Source organism: Megascapheus bottae, chromosome 7, assembly GCF_031878675.1.
Source record: "Megascapheus bottae isolate mThoBot1 chromosome 7, mThoBot2.hap1, whole genome shotgun sequence".
Classification (NCBI taxonomy): domain Eukaryota; kingdom Metazoa; phylum Chordata; class Mammalia; order Rodentia; family Geomyidae; genus Megascapheus; species Megascapheus bottae.
Genome location: NC_143515.1, coordinates 31,116,590 through 31,138,955, shown reverse-complemented (window position 1 = coordinate 31,138,955; position 22,366 = coordinate 31,116,590). Strand labels below are relative to the sequence as shown.

The following is a 22,366-nucleotide window of genomic DNA, read 5'->3' as shown; positions in this document are numbered from 1 at the left end:
GCCTCGTTCCTCTCACTGTTGGCGTAGAGGAAGGCAGTTGATTTTTGAGGGTTAATTTTATACCCTGCTACCCTTCCAAAGTTTTCAATCAGCTCAAGGAGCTTGGGAGTGGAGTCTATAGGATTCTTTAAATATAGGATCATGTCATCTGCAAAGAGGGATAGTTTTACTTCCTCTTTCCCTATTAGGATCCCCTTTATACTTGCTTCTTGCCTTATTGCTCTGGCTAGGAATTCTAATACTATGTTAAAGAGGTGTGGAGAGAGTGGGCATCCTTGTCCCATTCCTGACTTTAGAGGGAATGATTTTAGCTTTTCACCATTAAGTATAATACTAGCTGTGGGTTTGTCATAAACAGCCTTTATTATACTGAGGAATGTTCCATGGATTCCTAGTTTCTCCAGAGCTTTTAACATAAAGGGGTGTTGGATCTTGTCAAATGCCTTTTCTCCATCTATTGAGACAATCATGTGATTCTTGTCCTTGCTCCTGTTGATGTGTTGAATTATATTAATTGACTTGCGTATGTTGAACCAGCTTTGCATCTCTGTGATGAATTCTATTTGATCTTAGTGTATAATTCTTTTGATGAGTTGATGAAGATGGTTGGCCAGTATTTTGTTGAGCAATTTTGCATCAAATATTAATCCAAGAAATGGGTCTATAGTTCTCTTTCTTTGACGAATCTCTGTCTGGTTTTGGGATGAGGGTTATATCATCTTCGTACAATGAATTTGGCAGAGATCCATCTGGCCCTGGGCTTTTCTTGGATGGGAGGTCTCTTATTGCCATTTCTGTTTCAGTGCTTGAAATAGGTCTGTTTAGTTGAATTAGGTCTTGTTGGTTCTGTGTGGGTATGTTAATATTGACTAGAAATTCATCCATTTTTTCTAGATTCTCAAATTTGTTGGCATAAAGGTTTGAAAAGTATTCCATCGTGATGCTCTGGATCTTGGTAATTTCTGTTGTGATATTACCATTCTCATCTCTGATTTTGGTTATTTGGGTGTGTTCCCTTCTTTTTTTGGTAAGATTTGCTAAGGGTATGTTAATTTTGTTAATTTTTTCAAAGAACCAACTCCTTGTTTTGTTGATTCTTTCTACAGGTTTTTTTTGGACTCCAATTCATTGTGCTTTGATTTTAATAATTTGCTTCCTTCTACTGTGATTAGGGTTGTTTTGTTGCTCTTTTTCCAGGAGCTTAAGGTGACACATTAAATTGTTGGTTTGTGATTTTTCCAATTTGTTATTGTAGGCACTCAGAGCTATAAATTTTCCTGAATATTGCCTTTGCTGTGTCCCAAAGAATCTGGTATTTTGTGTGCTCCTTTTTGTTAAATTTCATAAACTGTTGGATATCTGTTCTGATCTCCTCGATGACCCATTTGTGATTCAACAATGTGTTGTTCAATCTCCATGAGTTACAGGGTTTTCATTGGTGGAGATTGGTGTTCAGTTCCAATTTGATGCCCTTGTGGACTGAGAGAATGCAGGGAATAATGTCAGTGTTTCTGAATCTGCCCAGGTTTGTTTTATGCCCTAAAATGTGGTCTATTTTGGAAAATGTTCCATGTGCTGCTGAAAAAAAATATATTGTGTTGTTGCTGGGTGGAACAGACATCTGCAGATGTCTGTTAGATATAGTTGGTCTATACAGTTGTTTAATTCTGTGGTTTCTGTGTTGAGTTTTTGCCTGGTCGATCTGTCCATAGTTGAGAGTGGTGTGTTAAAGTCACCAACAATCACTGTGTTTTGATCTATGTGTGGTTTTAGTGAAAGTAAAGTTTGCTTGATGAAGTTCAGTGCTCTGGTATTAGGTGTGTAGATATTTGGGATGGTTATGTCCTCCTGGAGGTGAGATCCCTTTATTAGTATGTAGTAACCTTTTTTGTCTTTTCTCACTAATTTTAGTTTGAAGTCTATTTTATCTGATGTAAGGATGGCAACTCCAGCCTGTTTATGGGGGCTGTTAGCTTGATAAACTTTATTCCAACCTCTCACTTTCAAAAATGTTTGTTTTTTGGGGTAATATGTGTCTCTTGAAGGCAGTGGAACGATGGATCTTGCTTTTTGACCCAACTTGACATTCTATGCCTTTTGATTAGAGAGTTAAGTCCATTGATATCAAGAGTTAGGATTGAAAAATATTTAGTAGTTCCTGCCATTTTTTAAAAGCTTTCACTAGGACCTGTGGCTTGACAGTTCTTGTGGTAATTAGCTGGTATGATTTTTAGGTGCCATTTCTTTGTCAGTATCACATTTGTGTTGGTTTTCAATGTGTAGAACATCTTTGAGAATTTTCTGAAATGCTGGTTTGTTTGCTACCTAATGTGACTTTTCCTTGGAATGGAAGGTTTTTATTTTTCCCTCAATTATGAATGAGAGCTTAGGTGGGTACAGTATTCTTGGTTAGTAGTTATTTGTCTTAAGGCATGACATATATCCTTCCAATCCCTTCTTGCTTGCATAGTCTCTGCTGAGAAATCTGTGGTTATTCTGATTGGTTTTCCTTTGTAGGTGATTGTTTTTTTTTTTTCTTTCTCCGAGGTGCTTTTAGGGTTCTTTCTTTGGTCTCTATTGATCCTGTACGGATTATAATGTGGCAGTGGGATGTCCTTTTCTGATCAGATCTGCTTGGGGTTCTAAAAGCTTCTTGTATCTGGATGAGCCTGCCCTTCTGGATATTTGGGAAGTTCTCTGAGATGATTCCCTGAAGTATATTTCCAATACTGATGACCTCTTTCTCCAAGCCTTCCTCAATACCAATTAGCCTTAAATTAGGATTCCTAATTGTATCTTGGACCTCCTGAAGCTTTCTCTCATATTTCTTATATTTGATTTGACTCATTTTCTCTTCTTTCTCTATAAAAACTAGATTATCTTCAACCCAGGAGATTCTCTTTTTTGCATTGTCTAACCTATCAATACTTTCTACATTATTCTTCATCTCCCTCCCTTCTAATTGCTCATTTTTGATGCCTTGCATCTCTTGTTTTAGATCCTGTATGGACTTCCTTAACTCCTTGATTTCCATTTGAGTGGTTAGCTCAGCAGCTTTACTCTCATTTGTTGGAGTTCAGTCAGCTTTTTGTTTGTGGATTCTATGAATTTATTCATTTTTCTTTGTCTAGCTTCCTTACGTTCACGTAAATCCTTTATTATGGCCTCCTTTATGGCTCAGTTGTTTCTTAGTCTTTCATTAGTTTGATGATACCAAAATTCCTTCTTCTTGGTCAATAATTTCTTAAATTGTTGTTTAATCATTTATTCTTTCAAATAATTAACTTTATAAACCACCTTGAAATATTCATGGATATAGTTTGAGAGTTCGAGAAGAACTGATCTCTTTATGGAATTATTTATAGATAACAAGGAGACTGCTTTCTATATGCACTTGCATACATTTTTTTGAGTCTTGAATCTCATAAAATATACTGCTCAAATATTTGTTTTTTTCCAAATATTTCTTACATCAGTCAGTAAAGTCTAGAATAACATGAGGCTTTCTTTTTTCATTTAAATCCTGGAAGTTATTCTAAGTCCTTCCTTTCTTCCTTCCTTCCTTCCTTCCTTCCTTCCTTCCTTTCTTTCTTTCCTTCCTTGGATATTTTTTAGTTATTCTAATTCTTTCCTTCCTTCTTTCCTTTCCTTTCCCATCCTTCCTTCTTTTCTTACTTTCTTTGTTTTTTCCTTTCTTTGTTCTTTCTACCTTTCTTCATTTATTATTGTTAGAAAAGAGATCTATTTTATCCAGAATTATTGCTGCCATAAGGGATATTGCATTAAAAATTGTTTTGAACATTTGTTGAATTTGTGGGGTTTCTGTTTGCCCAATTAATTTGATGAAATTCAATAGGTTTTTCTGATAATTTTCTAATTTTATTTTCCAGATAAAATCAAGCTTAAAAATAACTCATTGCTCTTCAAAGATGACTTTGGTTTTTTTTTTTTTACCTGTGGTTTTGTGTCCATGTTTGTGATTGAAATGCATCTGTAGGTTTGTGTTTAAGTTTCTCTGTTTTCTACTTATAATTTGGATATGCCAGAATTATGTAATAAGTAAATCAATTCCATATTGTTCTAAGAATCCTCTCTATTCTCTTCTCTTCTCCTGTTCTGTCCTGACTTACCTTTCCCCCTATTTTTTTTTGCCAGTCCTGGCTTAAACTCAGGGCCTGCACACTGTCCTTGAATTTTCTCAAGGCTAATACTCTACCACTTGACCCACAGCACCACTTCTGGCTTTTTCTGTGTATGTGGTACCTAGGAATTGAACCTTGGACTTTGTGCATGCTAGGCAAGCCCTCTACTACTGTCACCAAGGCTCTGCCTTTCCTTTTGCTCTCTGCCCCTCCCCTAGTATTTCTTACTTTTCCTTCCCCTTCTCTTTCCTTCCCTCTCCTCCCTTACTCTTGTTTTTCTTCCCCCTGCCTTCCCTTCTGATTTTCTTCTCTTTTTTTTCCTCCCTTATCCTTCCCTTCCTCCCCCTTCTTGTTTTCCCTTTGTGTGCTCTAATTTCTTTCTGGCAGTCAAGGTTCAGAGCTTATTTTATGCCTCAAATATCTCTGTAGTGCCAAGGCACTCTTCATTCTGAGTTCAACTGTTTTTCATTAACAGCAGTGACAATGCTAGGGAGCTGGGATATGTTTTTAAATGCAGTGGATGTCAGGGAAGGAGATGAATCACAACAGCTATAACAAACTCTCTCCTGAAAACACAAACAGGCTGCTTCCCCCTTGGCAAAGGAATTCTCTCTCTCTCTCTCTCTCTCTCTCTCTCTCTCTCTCTCTCTCTCTCTCTCTCTCTCTCTCTCTCTCCTCCATCCCTCCCTCCCTCCCTCCTTCTCTCTCTCTCTCTCTTCCTCCCTCCCTCCCTCTCTTTCTCTCTCTCTTTCTTCCTTCCTTTCTTCCTTCTCCCTTTTTCTCTGTCTCCCTCACTTCTTCCTTTCCTTTTTCCCCTCTTTCTTCCCTTCTTCCTTCTTCTCTCTCTCACTCTTAAATATTTGAAACAAGAATGTAGAAAATTTGAGAAATAATTATAATGATGGAAGTCCACTTTGTATTGTTTTTCTCTGGCTTTACTCTGTCAGTGAGTTGATTTACCATTAATAATAATTATTAGCATCAAAAGTAAAAAGTATAAACATAAGGCTCTTAACTGATTCCCTCTAATGGATTGTAATATCCCAAAAGGGAAGTGCTGTAAATGTTGGCAGGGGCTTGTTTTTATGTTCTTCCATCGTAATTGGTACCTGTAGCAACTGTTGCAGGTACTTATAATCAGAGTTAAAATTTCACCTCCATCTACCTTTCCACACAAGCCCCAGGTAATTAGAGCCACAAATGCTACTGCTTTCTATACTTGTCTCCTTTCCCATTCCTGTTGGAAGGATAGGAATGGTCTTTTCTTTTGCTAACTTCCTACTACAATAGACTAAGGTTGAAGTTTGAAAGGCCTATGACCTATGACCAATGTTTTTAAATGTTTCAGGGAAGCTAAAACTTCACAGGCTGTCCAAAGCCTGTTGTTCTCCTATTAGCTTGCCATTCCAGACTTTTCCTTAGCCTCTGTGGTGGTCATTCTAATAACAGGCTGTCTTTTGGCTTATTCATCACCCTTAGTCCTCAGGGACCTCTTACCTTAGGACCACTTAGACCTTACCCCCACCACAACATCTGCAAGAAAGGCAAAAGCTTTCATTAACATTGAAAGCTACTGCACTCTTCTTAATTTTATCAAGCCCAGTTGTTCTTTTTTAAAATTCCCTCATCTTCCTTTCTGTGTACTTTCATATAAATATGTACATATTTATTATCTTCAGGTAGTTGTACAAAGAAGTTGCCATTCCATAAATCATTTTTCCCCCAGTCCTGGGGCTTGAACTCATGGCCTGGACACTGACAGGTTTTGCGCAAGGCTAGTGCTCTGCCACTTGAGGCACAGTACCACTTCCAGCTTTTTCTGAGTATGCGGTACTGAGGAATTGAATCCAGGGTTTTCATGCATTCTAGGTGAGCACTCTACCACTGGGCTATGCTCCTAGCCCTCCACAAAGCATTTTATGAACACAATGCGTTTTGATCAGTGTTACCCTTTTCTCTATGCTTTTTGTTCCAGCCGGAAGACTCACTTTGGGCCACCTATGAAATTATCTGTTATCATTTGTCAAATCCATTCTTTTATTTTTTTGCCAGTCCTGGGCTTGAGCTCAGGGCCTGAGCACTGTCCTTGGACTTTCTCAAGGCTAGAGCTCTACCACTTGAGCCTCAGCACCACTTCCGGCTTTTTTCTATGTATGTGGTACCGAGGAATCGAACCTGGGTCTTCATGCATGCTAGGCAAGCACTTTAACCACTAGGCCAAACTCCTGGCCTGTCAAATCCATTTTTATAGCACTTCCTGGGGTGCGTAACCATTGTAGAAGAGAAACTATGGGCAGTCTCTTAGGTTGCTAATTACGATAGGACTTGTTTACAAATTAAAATGATATGATAGTAATGACAAGCCAAGTTTCTATTTTTGTGAACGCTATAACATTAGCATAATTTTCTATTACTGAGGGTTGTAAACATAGAAAATAGTGAAGGAAGCCAGGACATTTCTCCCTGGGATGAGCAGCTAGAAGAAGCCTATTCTGAGTCTGGTATTTTATTTGACTATTTAGCGAAGAGAAATCACTAGATAACCCATTTTCAAGGGAGAAGATTCATTTTTGACATGTATACAGGCTGCACACATCCACACACATCCACACATTCACAGCATGATATAGAAATACATTTAAGGATGTAGCAATGAAATAAACAGATTGTAAAATGAATGCACAAATTCCTAATAAAAATGAAAAGATATTCAATCTTATTCTTAATAAGGGAAAAATATAAATTTTATCTGTAATGAGATTATGATTCCCTCTCCCCCCACCCACAACCAGGTGAGGGAATTCAGAAAGCCAACAGGACAACATATTTGCCTGACCAGGCTATGGGAAGCCAGAACTCTCACATCTTGCATACATTGGCACAATTCTGCTAGAGGACAGCAGTCAAAATTGAAGTGACTCTTCCACTTTAGAGATTTTATACTACATCTATTCTTGTGCGTGAGAGATGTAAAAGTTATTCCTGGTGATCTAGCAAATGCCTCCCAGTTACACATTCTTCCTCCTGTGGTCTTTGTACAGTGGCCTCGATAGTATTGTCATGTACTTACGCATGTAAAAATGAGCATTTCATTCTGTTTGTCCTGGAACTCTCTTTATGAGAGTCACCAAGTGTTAGGAACTACATTTTACTTTATTAGTGATAAAGTATTCCATTACATGCTGGCATCATAGCACTGTATTCCTCTGATGATGAACTAATGAGATGTTGCTAGGGAATTAAGAATAATGACAGGAGCAAAATGTTAGATGGATTTGGCTGTGTATGTGCATGGGTTATTTATTTATTTATCCCAGTGCTGGTATTTTTTTGTTTTTGTCTTTTAGTAGGACTTGAGCTTGGAGCCTTGGTGCTGTCCCTGAACTCTTCAGCTTAAGGCTAGCCCTTCTACCACTTCGCGCCAAAGAGCTACTTGTAGTTTTCTGGTGGTTAATTGGACATGAGTCTCATAGACTTTCCTGCCCTGGCTGACTTTGAACACCAGTCCTCAGTAGCTGGGATTACAGGCATGAGCCACCAGCACCAAGCTTCAGTATTTGTTAAGTAAGTCTTCTACTGCTTGGGCCATCTTCCCCAGCTTTTTGCTTTATTGTTTGAGATAAGGTCTCAGAGTTTTTTTTTCCCTCTCCCTCCTACCGCCCCAGGCTTGCCTCAGACCATGCTCATTCTACCTGTGCTTCCTAAGGATTTGGAGTTTTATGTACAGGACCTACCATGATTGGCTTATTGGCAGAATTTGAGTCTTGCTAACTTTTTGCCTGGGTTGGGTTCAAACTGAGCTCAGACTGATCTCTGCTTCCTGAAGAGCTGGGATTGCTGGTTTTCACTACCATGCCTGGCTCCATGTATGAATGACTCAGTTAATTAGCTCTGAATGAAATTTCCAACTTATAATATAGCTTTCTTTCTTTTTTGCATTTTTGTCTTTTTTATTATATTTTATTGTCAGTATAATGTATATAGGGGTCACAGTCACATTCATCAGGTAATGGGTACATTCTTTGTTTTAAATTTTATTTTGTTGGGGCGGGAGTTTGGCCTAGTGGTAGAGTGCTTGCCTAGCATGCATGAAGACCTGGGTCCGATTTCTCAGTACCATGTACATAGAAAAAAGCCAGAAGTGGAGCCGAGGCTCAAGTGGTGAAGCTCTTGCCTTGTGAAAGTCCAAGGACAGTGCTCAGGCCCTGAGCTCAAGCCCAGGACTGGCAAAAAAAATTATTTTCTTGTCAGGGTGATGTATAGAGGGGTTGCAGTTACTTCGTGAACATTGTTACCCCTTCCCATGTTGTTCTCCCACTTTCCCTCCCTGACAAAGTTGTAAAGCTCATTTCCAACATATTGTCTTGTGAATATCACGGTTACATTGATTCACTCTTTTCTTACTATAAAATATTTTCAATGTAGATTTAACAACATACACTTCTGGCAATCAACCAAAGTGCTTATTACTTCATATTTTCATCAAAAGTTCAAAATAATTAGTTTCTTTTAGGTGTGTGTGTATGTGTGTGTGTGTGTTTGTGTGTGTGTGTGTGTGTGTATGTGTTACTGAGTATTAAACCTGAGGCCTGTGCTTGAGTAAGTGTTCTACCACTTGAGCTACACTTTGATCCCTTTTGATTTGTATTTGTTTGTGATATAGGGTCCCATTCATTTGGTGAGGGCTGGCCTAGAACTATGATCCTCCGGCTTCTGTCTCCTGAGTCACTGGAATTATAGGCATGTATCACCACGCTTAATGTGTATGTTCTGATGGTGCGCAGTACTTTAGCATTACAGCTTTCATTTTCATTTACTGGTGATGAATGAATCTACGTAGATTTGTTATCTATGGATTTTTTGTTAAGTGCATGCTCAAAACTTTTGGCTATTCTTTTTGTGAATCATCTTTTTTTGAAAAAATTGATTTGCCTGTATTTAACAGTGCTTTATTTAATCCATGTATTAATAAAGGATTCGAATGAAAAATGATTAGGACTGGAGGCTTACCAAGTGGCCAGAAGGCATTTGAAGCAAAACCTATGATTTTTTTTTTCCAAAATGCCTTTATGTAATCAGTTGGCACAGATCTCTACCAGACAAATTTAAGCATCTGCCCAGACCATTCCCTCAGTCATCTGCCAATGGACCCTATTAATGATGTCAAGAATGGCGGTTGATTCCAGATCCTACCACAGGTTCCTTTCTACCTCACTGGTTGAGCACATCACGTGGGTTACTTTTCTTTTTCTTCTTTTGGAGGCTGGTGGTGAGGGCTTGAAGTTAGGGCCTGGGTGCTGTCCCTTATTTCTTTGCTCAAGTCTGGTACTTTACCATTTGAGCCACAGTTCCGTATCTGGCTTTTTGGTAGTTAGAGATAAGATTCTCCTGGGTTTTCTTGCATTGAATGGCTTTTTAGCACTGATCTTTATACATCAGCTACTTGAATAGCTGAGATTACAGGTGTGAGACACCAATGTAGGCTCTAGAATCATTCTATATGGAATATACTAAGCTTAAAGACTTACATTACATGAGCATTGTAAATCAACTACTGAGGGATGGGCCCACCATTCACTACACTGCCTCAAAACAAAGTTTCCATCTTGTCTCAAATTGGGGTTTATTGTATACTGTGGAGATGATTAACACTATTTCTAAAAGAAAGGAATGTAATTAAGGGCTTAGTTTAGACATTAAATTCCCCTCCAGAATAGCATACTCTGTTACGAAGAATTCTGACAGAAAGAAAATGAGGTTGAATAAAGAAAGCTCTGTTGAATCTTGGAATTACATTTTTATCACAGTCAAATCAATTTGCGAATGACAAGTACAGGGTCTTTGGACTCCTATTAATAAACATGTACATCTTTAATAGGTAAAATCAGACGCTCATAAGCTGGACTCCATTTTTAGGTTAGGATGATGAAATAAACAAGGATGGCAAGTCTAGCCATGCAACCAATAATGCTTCTCAACTCTCAAAGCAAGGAACTGGGAAAATAGAAAGGACTGTGTTGAGTCTCAAAGGAATTTGCTAGTCATTCATAAACACAAAACAATTCTCAAAATACAAGACTCTAAACCTCACTACTTCTGGAAAAAGACCCTTCCTCTCAAACAACAACCCCCCCCCAATAAAACACAAAGTACAGATCTGGGGAAAAGCAATTTCCAAGTTAAACTTCGAATTAGTTGTTCGATTAAATAATTATGAGTATTTTGAAATAAAGATTGTAGCAAATGGATGTAACTGAAAAAAATCACTGGACCTAAGAACACAGTCACAGCCTATGTTGTCAATGGAGTTTATATCAAATTTAATTCACAGATGCTTCCCCCTTTTGGAGGGAACCTTCTGGCTCAATCACGTTCACAGATCATGCCTGGTTGTGTTCTTTCTCCCTCTGAGACCTTGCTCTGGCTTGTAGTTTCATTGGCAAGAACAATTTTCAATGTCTCCTAGACTAAGCATTATGTTCTCCACTGCTTGATCGATGAAATCCCACTGTCTGTGTCTGGAGGGCGATATCTGAGCTTTATGTATTGCTTCCTGCCAGTCCGCATTTCCACGCTCCATAGAATAGTCACACCAGCATAACTCTGTGTGCCACAGGCTCTGGAACCTTCAATCTTGGGGTATGACAGGGATTGTGTTTTGTTTTAGCCATCATCAATGTAAAGGCCATGCAATTATACTGTTATCCAGTGAATTTGGTTCATAACTCTTGTTGGCATTTAATAGCTCACTAGGTGTGAGTATGAGATCTTATTTGCTCTTCCCAACTATTGTTTATGGGAAACTGTGCTTTATATCCTTCCATTTAGTAACGAAGAGGAATTCGACCCTTGCTGGTGATCAAATAGCTAGGGGCTATCTCATCATTAAAACCCAGCTCTTCGGTTTCTAAGACTGGTATTGTTTTATGATTCAGATAACAAATCCAAGACTGGAGAATTGCAAAGGGCTTTCAGAAAGAGCCACTTTCATCCATGTACTGCCTGTCTAGAAAGCTAGTGGTTATATAAATGTCACATCGCTGCTAATTTGAGCAGAGCAAAACAAAAAAGAAGCCATTTCATTGCTGCCTCTAGGATAAGAAGTATTAGAGAAAATTCCCAATATAGTTTGCAAAACCCTAAACATGATCAGCCCTCCTTGTGTGAGATAAACAGTGCTGTCCTGTAATTCCTCCAGAACTGGCATCTCACTGTGTGTTTCCTCACTTCTCTAGCCATAAAATTCTGGAAAGCAGGCATTTTTGTTAGTTCTTCCATAAAGACAGAAATTGGGATTAAAAGATTTAAGTGCAAATATCCTATTTGGGAGGGGATGGAAGCATTGTAGGGCACGGGACCATGGTACAGGTAAGGAATGGTAGCCAGAAAAGTGTGATGTTCGAGAACTAGCTACCACCAGGCCAAGTGGAGCTTAATCTCCTGTAGAAGCCTTGCAAACAATGTTAAGTATAATTTTCAGAAACATTTTTCTGTGAGAGGGATGGGACCATAGTATTTACATGCCAACTTCCATGAGCCACTGTTGAGAGATTTGGGGCTGGGGGGAAAGAGAGCCCAGGGACTCCGTCAATCATCATGCTATGCATGACAGCAAAGAGGCAACTGATAGCAGAAGAAAAACAAGTCCTTAGACAAAGAAATGTAGGTACTGAAAGGGAAAACACCTCAGAAAAAAGCCCAAGGGACACTTAGGGGTGCCTCAAGAGCCATCTGTAACGGGACCCAGCACTCATATTGTTTGGAGATTCTCTTTTAAAAGCTCAGAGTAGCATTTGGGATAATAATACTCCCCTGACAACTTCTTACAGAGATCTAGATTCCATCTCAACAGACAAAAGAAAGACGCAACAAGAAAGGACACAGAAGTCTGCCTGCACCACAACATCTTCAGAGCAGGTTCAAGTCTCTACTCACACTTTCTCATAGATCTTGTCGGGATGCTCTGGCCACTCGATCATGCACACCACTCTGCTGGGCATAGTCTCTGTGGTGGAGTAGTAACCTTGTGGGAAGGCCAACAGGAGGGCCAGGACCCAGATGACACAAATGACCACTTTGGTGGCCGTGGCTGACAGCCGAGGCTGGAGGGGATGAATGATGGCCATGTATCTGGAATGGAGAAGAACAGATACAGTTAACCAAAACCTACGTCCACAATTAGAATTTTTTTGCCCATCCTGGGGCTTGAACTCAGGGCCTAGGCACTGTCTTTGGACATTTTTTGCTCAAGGCTAGCCCTCTGCCACTTGAGCCACAGCACCACTTCTGGCTTTTTTTCTGAATTATGTGCTATGGAGGAGAAATTGAAGCCAGGGCTTCATACATGCTAGGTGAGGACTCTACCCCTAGGTGATGTTCCCGGCCCCCAAATTATGATTTTTCAGCCAGTAAAAACTTCTAGAAATGATATCATTTTTATTAGTTTACTTTTTAAAATGTGTGTGTGGGGGGCACTGGGGCTTGAACTCAGGGCCTGGGTGCTGTCTTTTTTGTTCAAAGCTAACACTCTATAACTTGAGCCCTAGCTCCACTTTTGGCTTTTTAGTGGTTAATTGGAGATAAGAATGTCCTAAACCTTCTTTCCTAGATTGGCTTTGAACTGTGATCCTCAAATCTCAGCCTCTTCAGTAGCTAGGATCTCAGGAGGTAGCCACTGGTACCTATCGTCTATAGTCTATTTTCAAGCACTCTGACTTATGCCATACTATGCTAAAATTCATAAGAAAAAAACAAGTGTACATTTTTAAATATTTGAGGACCCATTTAGCAACATTCTAGGAGACATTTTCATCACTTAAATCTGCATATTAGGGACATGATTGCCAAGTACAGATCAAAGGTTTATGGAACACTTAGGAAAGTAAGAATGTTGTTGCAAATGTATTCAGTATAAAGACTCTTTTATCTCTTTTGGAGTAAGGGACAATGGTGGCCTACGTACACTTTATGAGCTAGGTGCCCTGGCTCACATCTGTAATCCTAGCTACTTAGGAAGTTGAGATCAGGAGGCTGGGAATCAAGTTTGGATATGGTAAAAAGTTCCCCAGGGCCAGGAGTTTAGCCTAGTGGCAGAGTGCTTGCATAGCATGCATGAAGACCTGGGTTCGATTCCTCAGTACCACATACATAGAAAAGCCAGAAGTGGTGCTGTGGCTTCAGTGGTAGAGCACTAGCCTTGAGGAAAGCCCAAGGACAGTGCTTAGGCCCTGAGTTCAGTCCCCAGGAATGGCAAAAAAAAAAAATTCCTCAGATTCCATTCCAATAAAAAGCTGGATGTGGTAGTGCACACATGTCATCAAAGCTACGGCAGGAAGAATAAATAGGAGGGTCACTCTCTAGGGTAGCCTAGGCAAAAAGTGAGACTCTTAAAAAAAAGAACTAATGCAGAAAGAGCTAGAGACATGGCTCAGGTGGTAGTGTGCTTTTCTAACAAACACTGAATTTCAAGCCAAATGCCCAGAAGGGAAAAGAAAAAGTCATGCACTGCAAAAAGATATTTTAGCCAATGACGGGCTGCATCTATGAATGTGGTATCATAAAATGATACCATCTAATAGTATCACATCTGTCTTAGTCTCTGTGAATACGCTCTATGAGATTGCCTAATGCATTTTCCACAGCATGTCTTTACTGTTAAGTGGCAAATGACTGCAGAGAATTTTAAAAGTCCTCAGGTAGTATTATCAATATGTACTAACCTAATATCAGTCCATGCAATCAGGAGGGATAGAAATGTGCATGGGACAGAAATCAGTGGCCCAAAGGTAACAACCCTCAAGGTTCCTGGAGAAATCTTCCTTACCTCCTAGAGTATCATGGCCAAGTATGAGACATACAGCTTTCATGAGGAGCTCGTCTCCCTGCATACCAAAGCAGATGTAGTAGATGGCGTGAAAAGCTAAAGACAGGAGGGAGGAAACCTTGTTTCAAGAAGTGGGAGACACAGTGAATACATCTGTGAAATCTTTGGACCAAACAGTGGTGCTTGAGTGAGTGATGTCCCATTTGCATTTGTGAGATATGGCAGGGTTGTGAACAATAATAGCTACCACAATCAGCATTTCTGATAACTTATAAACAAATCAGTTCTGCCTCTTCCCTTTGCAAGAGCATTTATTTCCCTACGGATATTTTTCTTACAAAGTTTATGGATTCATCTCTTAAAATATGCATTTGTTTTTTTTGAAGGAGGAATGATCTTTTTACAGCCTTTGGAGTTTAAATATTATCTGACAACACCTCCGAATCATACTTGTGAGTCTCTGACATGCAGGTATTTCTGGCATCTGTGGGCCAGAATTATCAACAGAGGCTTCACAAATGTACAAATAGCAGTATAGTTGTCAGCTGGCTCCACATAATTCCACATAACTCCTTTGACAGTGGCCTTTAGGGTCTCCAGGTGAGGAGTGGAGCCAAGGCTAGAGTAAAGCTATTTCTTTAGTATGTGCTCAACAATCTCTTACCCAGCATCTGCTCTATGCAGAACATGTTCATTTCCTTCTGGCCGGGGAGCATCTGATTTCTCTGAGAAAGCAAGGTGCATCAATAATCGGCTATAGAATGTGACTGCAGAGTAAGTGACCTCAAGGGGTAATCTCATCAATACCACAGAGCCTCAGGGAAGCTGCAGAGGTAATCAAGCCTTGGACTGGCAGGTGGTCTATTGGAGAGGCTTCAAGAGGTGTACTCAGATGGATTTGGGGCAAACCTGCTGAGCATCCTGTTCGAGAGCAGGAAGCATTTGAAGGCTTCTTTCTCTGTGTTAGGACTAGATCTGACTTCCTGGAAAGCTTGATAGCTTTGTTTTGACAAAGGACTGAAATTTGAGAGTAGATTTCTGTGCATTTTGTGCTGGGGCCTGGGCTTTTTATTTTTGAGCTATAATAGCAGTGATACCGACAGTGTATGTTGGGGGGATGCTTCAAGTCTGCCTTTATAAATACATTAAGAAGTCGTGATGACTCTCATTAAAGTCATGGATATTATTAAGGTCAGGACAGATTAGAATTAGGAAGCCATTTGAAGGAATTATGGGTGAGTAACAAGTGTAATTTTCTTGTGGTGGTGGTGGTGGTGGTGGTAGTGATGGTGTGTGTGTGTGTGTGTGTGTGTGTGTGTGTGTGTGTGTGTGTGTGTGTTGGAACTTGGGCTTGAAGTTAGGGCCTGGATGCAGTCCTTAATGTTTTTGTTCAAAGCTAGTGCCTTATCACTTGAGCCCCAACTCACTTCTGGCTTTTTGCTAGTTAACTGGGGAGAAGACACACTTTCTTGCATGGCTGGCTTTGAACCGCAGTTCTCAGATCTGAGCCTCCTGGCTAGCTAGGTTCCAGGCACCTATGCCTGAGCCACCAATACCTGGCTAACAAGAGTAAATCAAAGAATATGCTATCTGAGAATCACAGTTCAAAACTAGACCAGGCAGTAAAATCCATGAGACTCTTTATCTCCAATTAACCACCAGAAAACCAGAAGCGATGCTGTGGCTCAAAGTGATAGAGCACTAGCCTTGCGTGAAAGAATTCAGGGACAGTGCCCAGGCTCAGAGTTCAAGTCCCATAACCAACAACAATGATGACAAAAAAAGGTGAAAATAGTTCAAGTATCTTTGAATCAAGCATCTTTTGACTTCTTTAGCTCACTCTCATTAAAGAAACCTAAGTACAATGCAGACTCCATGATCTTCCTTCTCTGCCTTGAAAAGAGCCCTGAGAGGTTCTATTTTTTCCATGGACCTTGTCTTGTCTCCCTGGTCCACTGACAGTAATGGGGCTGTCTTTCTTAATAATGCGATGGTGGTGAGGGAGGGGAACCCTAGAACATAAGCTAGTGAATATAGACTCAAGCAACCATCATCTTTACATTTTGGTGAGTGCTGGACTTGCAAAGCTATGGCCAGAATCTGAGTGTTCACATTGAAACTGAAGGACTACTCACCAGATCATTTCCCAAAAGCAATATTTTTGTCCCCTTCACTACCCAAGCTAGACAAGCAACCACGAAGATGTCTTACAGCACTGTAGCTCCAGCCCCACTCAGGTGTCTTCCCTCACTGTGTACCCTCAATCTGTGAAAGAGGAAGGCACACACAGGGGAGACAGTGATAATTACATTGTCCTCTTTTAATATTTTCTCAAATGCAAGACTTTAATTTGTTTCTAACTCAGGATACTTGCTCTATCTTAAATACATGAATTGTAATACCCATATGCCATAATGCCAAATCAGTGCTATGCCATGTAGAAGCTAATGTGTGTGCTTCAGAGGATTGCATCAGCACATTGGTGTTGTAGCTCCAATTGGATGGCAGAAAGCCATATTGTACCTTTATTGAAAAATTGCAGTGTGGGAGCCCCTTTCAGTTAATGTTGATGCTCCTGAGTGTGGGAGCCATTTCAGTGACAGATAAAACTACAGCCCATATAAAGACAGAGACAATAAAAAAGATTGGCTTAAAAAATGTGGATATTTTAATTTGTTCAAAACAGAATCATTTATAAATCTCTCCCCTCCCCCACCAAGTCTGCCTTTCTTCTTTTCTTGTATTTCTTAATTCTGGGATTTGTGTAATGTGCTCCTTTCTTATTTATTCAAAAGGTAATACCGTTTAGATGTTTAGATAATTTGTCCATAGATGGATGAGTATTTTTCTCTCCTACTTCTCATTCCTAACTCGCATCCATTAACATACATTTGTATGTTTATTATGATCCACCCTGAATAATTTCTTCTTATTTGATTATGAGATATCACTGAACAAGTGCTGTAAGCCTTGGGAAAATACATTTAATAAATATTTATTGATTGAGTTGTGCTCATGAGACTCCAAGGCAGTCAATGAAACATCATTTTGGCTTATGCATTAATCAGGTTGCCAGAGTCAGGGGTATAGAGGCTGTGGGGGATGTGGATTTTGTTCTCTGCTTCAGGTTATTTCCAATCCACAGGGGGACATCAGCTCTGATTGTATATGGGCCCCACCTACCCAGCTGAAATCCAAGGAATCATCTTCCTCTTACATATTTTACTTTATAAAAGGAGCTCTCACTCTGTGTTCCCCTGGTCTGGCAAAGTGTATGCCCTTCCTTAATGAGGAGGTTTGTCTTACTAGCTTCTCCATCTATAATTCTCCCCCTCCCACCCCCTCCCAGTTCTAGTCCCTATTTTTCCCGATCTCTCATTTGTTTCAGAAATGGTACAAGTTTCCTTTAAGAGACCATATCTTCCTGAATTCAAATGGCCGTGGTGATGACAGTTGAGAGGATGACTAGATCAAGGGTTGGCAAGCTTCTGTAAAGTTCAGACAGCAAGCATTTTAACTTCCAAGGAGCATATAGTTTCAATCATAACTACCCAACTCTACCTTTGTAGTGTCAAAGTAGCCATGGACTTTAAGGAAACTATTGGATATGACTGTGTATCAACAAAACTTTATTGACAAAAACAAGTAGTGGGCTAGATTTGTCCCTGAGGCTATAGTTTGCTGCCCTTTGCAAGAGAAATTAGAGCCATCGGAGAATACAATGTCATCTCCAGAAACTCTCCTCACCTTCAGTGGCCTGAGTATGTCAAGACTGAAGCTCATTGGGTAGACACATTTATAGTCCACCAGCAGTAGTCAGGAAGGTGGTCCTATCTGAGCACAGTGATCTGTCAGTCAGGATCTCCCTCCCCCCCCTCACTCCCCTCTCCCTCCTTCTTCTTCCTTCCCCCTTCTAGATGCTACTTCCTATCCCGCTATCATCAGTGGAAATATTATTTATCCATTAAACATAGATGAAAAACATCCATTTCTTGGTCAAGTACTGTTGGTTCATGTCTGTAATCCCAGCCGCTAGGAGGCTGAGATTGAGTTGTGAAGCCAATATGGGCAGACAAATCTATGCCAGCCTGGGCAAGAAAGACAGCAAGATGAAATTCTAATCACCAAGTAACCACTCTTATCTCCATTTAAAAGCAGGAAGTAGAGCTATGACTCAAGTGGTAGAGTATTAGCCTTGAGTGAAAAAGCTCAGAGACAGCATCTGGCCCCTGAGTACAAGCCCCAGGACTTGCCCGAGTGTGTGTGTGTATGTGTGTGTGTGTGTGTGTGTGTATAGCTTCCCCCACACTTGCACACACACCACCACCACCAACAACAAAGTCCCCCAAATCCAGGCAATCAACAAACAACAAAACCACAAAACATTCTTTTTAGGAAAAATGTTTGGATAGTCTTAAATCTCCACAGAGATAATTATAACCATAGTCAATGGAATCACCCTGTTACACTGCCCAGTGAACACATGCTGTCTTACAGAAATCTATGCTTCACTTCTGTTATTGCTAGATGGCCAGTTTCCTGAGGAGCGGGACTGTCCTCACTCATCTCTTCATCTTCTGTAATAGGAACTACTTGGATGGCTCAAATAACTTTGTCCAGAGAACTCCAACTTCATTCAACAACTGCAAGTTGGCCATTTCTCTTGGGGAATGATGACCAGTAAAATACAACTGGCCACAATCTGAGATAGGGTTGAATGTTCATCTTATGTACTGTAGCATTGGCAGTAGTGTAACATTTTCTTCCAATCCATTTTGAAGTTTTTTTGTAAGCATTAGCAAGATGTATTTCTTGTGAGGTGGAAACACCAAGTTTACTGGGCTAGGTAGACAATGTATGAACTATTACTATGACACAAAGATGTATTTAGCATTTCCCGTTCTCTGCCATTCTCTTCTCCAAGTGCTAGTCATAATGTTTGGATGATCATAAGCTTGACCTTTAATCTTGGTAAGAGAAAACTTAAAGTAGGGGCATCTGGGACAAAGGGGTAGGTTAGGAGTGGGTATCAGAGAATGAATTGCTTCCATCTCCTCCTCAGGAGGGGTTCCTTTCTTTTATACTTCTCTATGCAACCCATGAGCTGGGATTGGGGTGAGGTGAGTAAGACAGTCAAAGGTTTTATTAAAAATTTTGTGATTTGGTTCAATTGTTTGCATTAGCTTTGATACTTTGAATTATTGTATCAAGATATTATTTTGCTTACTGACTTGACTTTTTGTGTTTTGCCTTCAAGACAATGGCTGCTTCACCCCATTCACTCTTAGCCACGGTCATATCTCCCACTCAAGCCTACCAGGTAGGAAAATTCTTGATTAAATACAATGAATGCAGAGTGTAGTTTAGATGGGGCTATTATTCTAGATTGGTGGTCTACCAAGTATACCAGTTAGCCTGTGCCCACAACCTTGAAATGTCCCATGCCCCAGACCACAGCATGCTTTGGTCCAGAAGAAGCCTGGAAAATTACCAGAAATATGAACAAGGCAGATGCTGAGTAATCCTGCGGTATGACCTATAGTTATTTGAAACTATTGCTATAGTATAGTGATTTTACTTCTTATTGTCCAATGTAAATCTATCACATTTGTTGAATGATAGACTGAAGATTGACTGGTAGTACTTTCTGGGTTACAAAATACTTAAAACATTTTTTATTTTTAAATTGTATTTTGTTCTATTTGAGTAGTTGCAAAAAGGGGCTTTTCAATAACAATAAATTATAAATAAGTGTGCATGCTTCATAAAAAAAATCAAGTGCTGGTTTCCTGCTTTTCAACAAAAGTTTCCAATAAATGTGTAACTTGCACTAAGTAATTTTAAAGATTTACTTTCTATAGGGCCACTGTACCTGTGAGAAACATGAGAGTAATCTGCTGGAGAAACGTATCTACAATAATACGCTAGTTATTATTTTAAGACCACTGTGCAGCTGGTGTCTCACACCTATCATGCAAGCATTTGGGAGAGGCTGAGGCAGGAGGACCTCAAGCTTGAGGCCAGCCTGAACTATATAATGAGAACTTATCAGAAAATAAAACAACCCAAGCCAAACAAGGTTTGTGCTCAAAGTCAGTGTTATAAGCAGAGAAAATGGAGCATTTGCCCATCTCTTTATGAAGCACAACTTGCCATTTAAATAATTCATTTCAGTGATTTTTCAATTTCAATGTATTTTTTGTGTGCCCATACAAAAGGTCAATTGTTGGCTCAATCAACAGCAGAACAACTTGGAAAATAGTTAAATCATTCCAATTTTATATCAAGCTGACCATATTTGTTTAAACAGAAATTCAGTTCAATAATGATTCAATTCTCTTTTAATCCAATTAATTCCTGAATTCAGTTTTTGGAAGGTGAAACAGTTGACATTGTGAATGGGTCATAAATTTATTTCAAACTTCAGCCACGAAGATAAATTGATTTGTTTTGCATTGCCACTAATATGAGCACATGTTAAAAAGAATGTTTTTGCTAAATTAAGAAACCAATGGAACAGAAAGGTACTTGGAACAGATGACACATAATTTGCAACTGTGTCAAAACAAGCCTTGGTGTTTGATCAGTTGAAAAAGAAGACATAGATGTTGAAATTTACAAAAATATGAGTGTAGTAAGTGAATTAATTTACTTTTTTTTTTTCAGTGCCTGTCCTGGAGTTTGAACTCAAGGCATGGATGCTATATCTGAGCATTTTTTTTTTGTTCAAAAATAGCTCTACTATTAAACCATAGCTCTACTTATGACTTTTTGATAGTTAATTAATTGGTGATAAAAGTCTCATGGAGGGGGCCGGGAGTTTGACCTAGTGGTAAAGTGCTTGCCTAGCATGCACAAAGACCCGGTTCGATTCCTCAGTACCACACACATAGAAAAAAGTCAGAAGTGGTGCTGAGGCTCAAATGGTAAAGCTCTAGCCTTGAGAAAGTCCAAGGACAGTGCTCAGGCCCTGAACTCAAGCCCAGGACTGGTAAAAAAAAAAAGTCTCATGGACCTTCTTGCCTGGACTGGCTTTGAACCCACGATCTCACCCTTCTGAGTAGCTAGGAAGACAGGCAGGAGCCACTGGTACCAGCTCATTAATTTATTTTTGGTAACCATTTTTATTTGACAACCATAAAATTTTGTTTTACTAAGGTATTAGATGTGTTTGAGCCTTTGACAAACTCAAGTAGCATAACTGATTTCAAGTAATGATCTCAGGTAACATAACTGATTTGGGTTGCATTTTATTTCAAATGAGTTGAAAATGTATCAAAATAGTTTCAGGTGGATGCCATATCTATAACTGTCACTTCTACTGCTTTTATAAATGTTTACTTTTGGAAGTACTGGGGTTTGGTCTGGTATTTGCAAGGCAGGCTTTCTCAACTGAACTATACCTCTAGCCATTTTTTAAATTTTTTGCAGGATCTCATTTAATGCCCTGGCTGTCCTGGATTATGATATCTATTCTGCCCTTCTCAGTGGATAGAAGAATAAGCACATGCCACATGCTCAGTTCTTGGTTGAAATGGAATGTTTGAGTTGTCATGCTTTGGGTAGTCTTGAACTATGTTCTTCCAGTTCTCAGTCATGCAAGTATTTAGGTTTGTATCTATTAGCCGCAGTGCCTTGTTGTGTGTGTGTGTGTGTGTGTGTGTGTGATTTCTTTAGCAATTCTTATTTAGTGCCCTTTCTGTGTCACACAGAAGAACATGGGAAGTTCATGTTCAGTGGGAATCTCTGTCTCCTGGAGTGGTACCCCTAGAGATAAGACATGGCATGCTGAGGGCTTCCGGAGTTCCCATGAGCACGAGGTAAAAACGCAGTACATGGGAGCCTCTGAGAAACAGGCAGGGAAATCAGGGGCCTTTCTCAGAGGAGATGACATTTGAATTTGACCTGGAAGGTTGACCGGGTGTGTGCATCTACAGAAAACCATGTGCAGCATATTTTGTAGGAGGAGGCAGCGGCATCAATAGAGGCCCAGCGGGGTACAAAGGAGTGGCCTGTTTATAATCACATCTGACATTTGATTAAATGCCTTTCCAGGAGTTCAGGACGGCATCTTCAGTTCCTCTGAGTCTTGTCAGACCTGTGCAGAGTAAGATAGCTGTTACTTACAGATGCTCTTTCTGACCCCTTTCTGTTTAATATGCAGCAGGCAGACATTGACTTTTGAGTTTTCTTTTTCTTTTTGCCAGTCCTGGGCTTGAACTCAGGGCCTGAGCACTGGCCTCGGGTTTTCTCCAGGCTAGAGCTCTGCCACTTGAGCCACAGCACCACTTCCGGCTTTTATCTATGTATGTGGTATGGAGGCAAGCACTCTACCACTAGGCCAAACTCCTGGCCCCTGAGTTTGTTTTTTCTACATGATTATGGAGAAACAAGGACAGAG

At 39.9% G+C, this 22,366-nt stretch overlaps 1 protein-coding gene across 1 annotated transcript in view; it reads right to left on the bottom strand.

The window, feature by feature from the left end:
• Window positions 1-22,366, bottom strand: part of Tacr1 (tachykinin receptor 1) — a 141,444-nt gene that overhangs the window by 58,650 nt on the left and 60,428 nt on the right. The window contains exon 2 of the mRNA XM_090336603.1: window positions 12,078-12,272. Coding sequence (XP_090192729.1) covers window positions 12,078-12,272 — 195 coding nt within the window. The remainder of the gene's footprint in view (window positions 1-12,077; window positions 12,273-22,366) is intronic.